General features: G+C 36.3%; 1 protein-coding gene across 1 annotated transcript in view; it reads left to right on the forward strand.

Annotated features, from left to right (window-relative positions):
* Window positions 1-7,500, forward strand: part of LOC106875432 (coiled-coil domain-containing protein 81) — a 75,378-nt gene that overhangs the window by 64,950 nt on the left and 2,928 nt on the right. The window contains exons 10-12 of the mRNA XM_052973280.2: window positions 1,103-1,186; window positions 1,925-2,010; window positions 7,369-7,447. Coding sequence (XP_052829240.1) covers window positions 1,103-1,186; window positions 1,925-2,010; window positions 7,369-7,447 — 249 coding nt within the window. The remainder of the gene's footprint in view (window positions 1-1,102; window positions 1,187-1,924; window positions 2,011-7,368; window positions 7,448-7,500) is intronic.

The following is a 7,500-nucleotide window of genomic DNA, read 5'->3' on the forward strand; positions in this document are numbered from 1 at the left end:
GGCGTTAAATGATGATGATGATGATAATGATGATGAATCTATCACCATTTGGCTGCTATTCCTAGCAGATTAATCATTGGCTCCTTCCATCAAGATTGACAGAATAAGTATCATACAAGTTATGGTTGTCTGTTTAGTTGATTATGCCTCTCCTTTATAAATCTATGAGGTGGTATGAAAAAGTACAGTGAGAGCTAGCAGTGACCTTCATGAGGCAGTGTGCCAACTAACATCACAGTGTTTATTTCATAAATTGTGATAATGTGTATGCTGTAGTCTGTGATTTTATCATGGACAGGAAGTTGGAACAAAGAGCCAGCATGAAATTTTGTGTTAAACTTGGGAAGTCTGTTACAGAGACATTGAGCATGCTTCGGCAAACTTATGGTGATGAGGCAATGGGTCATACACAGTTTTGAGTGGCATGGGCACTTCAAAAGTGGAAGAACATCTCTGGAAACGATGAAGGATCTGGAAGACCTGCCATGAGTGCCACCCCCAGAAATGTGGAGAAAATTCATCAGTTTGTGCATGAGGATTGCTGGAGGACAATCAGTGATGTTGCTGATGTTGTTGGTCTGTCATATGGGTCCGTGCAGGCAAAAACAATATGGTACCATTTCTGCAACCACCCTATTGGCCAGAATTTGCACATGCGGACTTCCATCTCTTCCCCAAGATGAAGAGGCAGCTCAAAGGTTGCTGTTTTAACACCATTGTTGAGATCAAGAGTGAATTGACTCACTTATAGAAAACGACTTCAGGCCAGATTCCAGAAGTGATAGGAATGCTGGGACTTTTACCTGTACCTTTTACTTCTGTTTGTACCTTATATACTTGATTGTACTCCTATTTACACCTTGTACTCGTTTGTTCCTTGTCTTTCTGTTTGTACTTTGTGCTCTTTGTACCTTGTACTTTGTGTACCTTGTAATCCTGTTTGCATCTTGCACAATACTCTGGTTTGCATCTTGTACTCAAGTTTGTACATTATACTCTTATTTGTACTCTGTACTTTTGTATTTTTATTTTTTAAATTATTTGTTGGCTTTGAAACCTTCTTGGATAAACTAACTTCTTACTATTTCTCTTCCTTTTGCAGCAGAGTTATTTATTCCACCATCGACCAGAAACACCACCATTATTTACTAAAATGTTACCTTATAGTAAAGAACTACAGAAACAAGTAAGTTAATTTCTAACTCACCTCTTTCCATTCCTTATGTACACAAACTTGGCTGCGTGATTAAGAAATCCACTTTGCAACCAACTCCAGGCTTTTGGATTTTATAACACTATGTGGCACATTTGACAACTGTCTTCTACTATAAGCCTTGGGTCAATCAAAGTTTGTTAGTGGAATTTTGTAGGTGGCAATAGTGTGGTAGCCCATTGGAAAAACTGTTTTTATTTTGTAAGATAAACTTAACCTGTCCTCCTGTTTAATACTTTAACACCATAATATAACCATTGAGGGCCTTTATCAAAGTCCACAGTTTTGAAAATATTTGGGTCAGGGCGCCAGTTTGAGGATAACTTTCTGCCTTTCTACTCAAGTTCTAGAGGCCCTGAAAAGAGTCCTGGATGATGGCCTTCCTCCTGTGACTAAACCATTGACTCCCTCTTCATATAACATCTGAAAATTTTAAGATTTTTTTTTCTTTTTTTTAGTTAGTTATGAAGTCTTATAGATTTGAAAGTAAAAATCTCTGTGAACTGAATTTGTAATTGGGTTGTCATTATTTGTGAGTTTTAGCCATCCCCATCGTTCCAGTTATGTAATTATTGTTGTTATTCTACTAATTAAAAAAAGGATTGAAACAACCAACATTCTATGTAGAACAGGTTTGAACATCTTTCATTACTGTTTCATTGTCATTAAGTCTTACAAATGTCTCTTCATGTTTTTACTTGTTAATTTCAGATAGAACTAAAAAATCTAGCTTCCTTGAGAGAGCAAGAGAAAGAAAATTTCGAAAGTCAAGCTGAGCAGATAAACTTGGCTACAAGGTGAGTAGATTATGAAAGGACTAACAGAGATTTTTTGAAATATTATTTGGTTATGCTATTATGAACTTTAGGGTATTAGTCTTTCTCATTAACAATAAATTCCAAATTCAAATTACTCAAAGTAGTTGTTGTTGCTTTTGTTATTTAACATCAAGTTAGCAGTGATCAGCCAGACCTTGGATCAAAGTATGATCAAAATCATTCAAGATAAGGATTCTTCAATGAAGCAACCAGCTAAGAAACATTAACCCTTTTCATACCAACCCATTTGAAACAATTCTTGCTTCTATGTTACAAATTATGTTTTAATGTGATCTAAATTAAAACTTTCCATCAAAATTTCATGTTGATTCGTATTTCAAACAAACAATTTAATAATGTCAAAGTTATTTTACCAAATTTTTCATTATTTTCCAAATTAATTGAAACAAAGCCAGTGTATACTGACAGGAATCTGGTAACAAAAGGGTTAATTAGTCCCTTGTCCTTGTTTGCTGGAAATGGTAATAATAGTCATGAGAGGAGATCATATTGCAGTTCAATTCAATTATAATTCAAGTTGTGATTGACCCTTATTGTTTCATTGTCAACAATTAGGAACTCTACTTAGCATTGATCTATTATCTTTCTTTTTCTAGTATTGTATCCATCCATATTATTTCCTCTGCTTAAGTAACACATATATTTCCGAAACTACAATCACTTCAACACATTCCTATCTGGATTCCTCAGTCTAAATGAACATTTTTCTTGAGGAGAAGGTGAAAATGCTAACATCTCAGAGGCTTGACCTTTTGAAGAGTAAACTGTGAAAATGATTGAATATGGTGTTTTAAGTGAGTGAGACAATGCATTAGGAAAACAGAAGACCAGCCCTAACTAGATTTAAGTGAAGTTGGTACATATGAGTATCTTGTAGATTCAAATGAGAAGTGACTGTTTTATAATGGTAGAAGAGACTTACTTTCTGGTGAACAAGTAGTTATAGTATTTTGGTGAGGGAAGATTCATCACTATTTCTTCTATAATTGATATAACTACTTCTTATTCTTTGACCTTGTGGAGCACATGCATGTATTCACATACACATACAATCATACATGCATACACTGATATATTACTATACTATTAATATAATATAATATAATATAATATAATATAATATATATTATATTATATGATATGATACGATATGATACTATATGATACAAGATAATATAATATAATATGATATAATATAATATAATATATAATATAACATAATATAATATATAATATAATATGTAATGTAATGTATGATATGATATGATATGATAGAATAGGATAGGATATGATATGATAGGATAGGATATGATATGATATAATAGGATGGGATGGGATGGGATGGGATGGGATGGGATGCGATGCGATATATAATCACTTGCAGTTAACGATTCTGCAAAGAAGGAGGCTTGGAAGTGCCACTATGAAAGATTGTTGAATGTAGAGAATGCATGGGAGAAGCAGAGTCTGCCTAATGTGGACTCAACAGAGGGGTTGGCTATCTGAATCAACAGTAGCTTAGTAGATAAGGCAATTAAGGATATGAAGACAGGGAAAGCCTCTGGTCCATCAGGAATTACCACTGAGATGCATAAAATATCTGGTTGTGTGGGATATGACCTGGTCATAAGTATAGTTAATCAGGTTGTCCATGAGGGAGTCACCCAATGATTGGTGTAGCATCATTATAGTCAACTGCTACAAAGGCAAAGGTGATGCCCTAGACAGAAATAATTACAGAGGCATCAAATTGCTTGACTGGTTTTACTAATTGGTCGCTTGCCATAAATAAAACACAGAATAGAAGTGCTAAGCAGTGATGTGTATCAATACAAACTTGTTTTCAGTTCAAATATAGAGATAGAGGATGAGGGAGATAGAGAGATGAGAGAGAAAGAGAGCATGAGATACACACACACACACACACACTTACACACACACATTTACACACACACACACACACATACACACACATGCACACACACTTACACACACACACTACATATACAAGCATTCATCCATATACAGATTCTTGAATCCAAACATGTATTTGGTTTTCTGGAGTTTATCAAACAACAAATGAAGAAAGTATATCACTTCATTATGGAAATATCTAGAAAATATGACCAAACGTTTTAGCGACAACAAAATTATATTTTATTAAAACCCTTACCAAAGTTTGTAGTCATACTCTTTTGATATACTGATGACTATATGTTGAGCAACCTTTATTTTGCATTCCTTTTTGTTGTTATTTCATGTCACATTCTCTTTGGCTCCTCATGCAGATTGTGCAGAAAAAACACAAAGTATGGCATCAAAGATCTTTGCTGCTCATCCTCTTTCCTGTGAGAATGCTTAGAAAAAATTCTTTATTTATAGCTATTGGTAGGTTCAAAATGGACCATGCTTTTCTGGTCTGGTTTGTGTTCTGACTGGATAACTTAAAGCAGCCAATCAGTATGAACAGGTTTGGTCATGTGACCACTTGTAGAAAACACTTTGCACCTATTTAAGTCTAAATAGTCAAATGATAAACATAGCTCCTGTGACAGATTGATTGAAAGACAGCAAAAGAGAAATAGACAGAGTCAGTTACATAAACAGAGGGAAATATTTATATATACAAATATATGTACATATATAGGTGCAGGCGTGGCTTTGTGGTAAGAAGCTTGCTTCCCAACCACATGGTCCTGGGTTCAGTCCCACTGCTTGGCACTTTGGGCAAGTGTCTTCTACTATAGCCACAGGTCAACCAAAGCCTTGTGAGTGGATTTGGTAGAGAGAAACTGAAAGAGACCCGTCGTATATGTGTGTGTGTGTTTGTGTTTGTGTCTGTGTTTGTCCCTCCACCCCTGCTTGTGTGTTCACGACCCCATAACTTAGCGGTTCGGCAAAAAGAGAACCGATAGAATAAGTATCAGGCTTTAAAAAAGTACTGAGGTTGATACATTCGACTTAAAATTCTTCAAGGTGGTGCCCCAGCATGGCCTCAATCTAATGACTGAAACAAGAAAAAAGAATAAAAAGAATATATATGTATATATGTGTGAGTGTGCACGTTTTGTTTTTTTATACATTGCAGCCCAAAGGCTGTGGCCATGTTGAGCACTCTATTTCCATTACCAAACAGCAGAACGATGCACCGCTGCATAATGCTAAAGATCCCAAGATTGCCATCACGATACAGGACCAGATACTGCAACAATATGGGTTTCAAGGGCCCACAGCTCTTCAATATCCTCCCACAAAAGCCTGAGAGACCTACATGTAGGAGATGTAGGTGTCTTCAAAACAAAACTGGATCTCCTCTTATCAAGAGCTCCGTATGAACCTACCTCACAGCAGGAAATGCATATGAGGGCAGCAACATCAAACTTCCCCATAAATCAAATGCCCAATGTTAGAGGAGGTTTCATGTAGTGAAAGAGTAGCAAAGCTAACAGTGGTGCCCCAGGATGGATACAGCTCTGGAGCTGAAACTAGTTAAAAGAATAAAAGTATATATATATATATATATATATATATATATATATATATATATATATATATATATATATCTCATTGTGTGTAAAAACCAGTATGTTTGGAGCCCATCCAAGGATTTACAATATAGAATTGTGATGAACCATAACTTTGGACCCTGCCATAAGAATACCCGGAGTTCTTCCCTAATCTAAATAATATTGTTAGCCTGGTGTGCCAACAGAGTGCTTATGAAGTATTTTGCCCGGATTGATAATACCTCACTATTAGACACACACACACACACGTGCGTGCGCATGTATGTATGCGTATGCGTTATCTCTTTGTCTGGATATTGGATAATCATTGTAAGCAAGTGTCACTGTCATGCAACTAGTGACCTTTGCTTCCAGTCTTCCCTGAAAAGATGTCTGGTCATGGAAACAGGTGAGTGTTGGTGACAGGGCGGACATATGTTCGTAGAAAATTCACCTCAACAAATTTTGTCCGATCCAAGCAAGCAAATTCATTATGGTTGGTGGTTTCACAGAATGATTAGGGCCTTGTGGTATTTTTGCAACTGCTTTTTAGTTTTTGAGTTCAAATCCCGTTGAAGTCACACTAGCCCTCTATCTCCTCTCTGGTTCAATAAAATAAAGTACCACTCAAATGTGTATGTTTGTGTGTATGTGTCTAGTATAATCGACCAGTCTCTCTCTACAAATTTGGAATCTTGTAAGAAGATACTCAGTAAGGAACTTGCTCACAAAATGGAACAGGAGGTACCCTATTTTGGCATAAGCTAAGCAAATTACAGCCTGGAATAATGAAATATTGATTTCAAATTTTAGCACAAGGCCAGTAATTTCGTGGGTGGGGTTAGTCGATTGCATCGACTGCAGCGCTCAGCTGGTACTTATTTTATCAACACTGAAAGGATGAAAGGCAAAATGGACTTCAGTAGAATTTGAACTCGGACCAAATACTACTAAGCATTTCATCCGGCCTGTTAACGATTCTGCCACCTTGCCGCCTAAGAGTAATGAAATATTAAAAGGGATGTTTTCGAAATTTTCTTCAAGGCACCTATCCTAGAGGTTAGGGTGTTGCACTCACGATCGCAAAATCGTGGTTTCGATTTTCTGACCGGGCGGTACGTTGTGTTCTTGAGCAAGACACTTTGTATTTATTAATGTGTATTTATTGTTGTTCTTATTGTTGATATTCCCTTGTTTGTGGACTTCTTATGCATTTCACTGTGTACAGTCGCCAATGTATTAGGCCATTCAGACAAATAAAAGAAATTAGTATTTTTAATATTTTTCCAAGGTGGCGAGCTAAAAGAATCGTTAGCACATCAGACAAAATACTTAGCTGCGTTTCATCTGTCCTTACGTTCCGAGTTTAACTTCCGCTGAGGTCACCTTGGTTTTTCCTCTTTTCGACATCGATAAATTAAGTACCAGTTGAGCACTGGAATTGATGTACTTGACTTAACCCCCACCCCGGAATTGCTGGCCTTGTGCCAAACTTTGAAACCAATATATTTCAAGGTAGTGAGCTGGCAGAATCGTTAGCATGCCGGACGAAATGCTTAGCAACATTTCATCCGTTTTCACGTTCTGAGTTCAAATTCCGCCAAGATCGACTGTGTCTTTTATCTTTGCGGGTTCGATAAAATAAGTCGATGTAATAGACATATCCCCTCCCTCGAATTTCAGACCTTGTATCTATTATAGAAAGGGTTATTTTTAATGTGTCTGGGGAGAGTCATTCTCTTTTAGTGCCTTATTATTATAACACACTCACTGGTAAAGTTTCATTCCTTTCACTTTTTTTCATCTTTAGTTTAACAAAACAAAGAGAAGATTATTTTAAAGAGAGATCCAGGAAGATGAATCTGTATAAGACAATTCTAGACAAACAGGTTAGTGATTATACCAAATTCTGGTAAATTCAACTTCTTTTTCTCACTTTGTA

Source organism: Octopus bimaculoides, chromosome 15, assembly GCF_046866305.1.
Source record: "Octopus bimaculoides isolate indiv1 chromosome 15, ASM4686630v1, whole genome shotgun sequence".
Taxonomy (NCBI): Eukaryota; Metazoa; Mollusca; class Cephalopoda; order Octopoda; family Octopodidae; genus Octopus; species Octopus bimaculoides.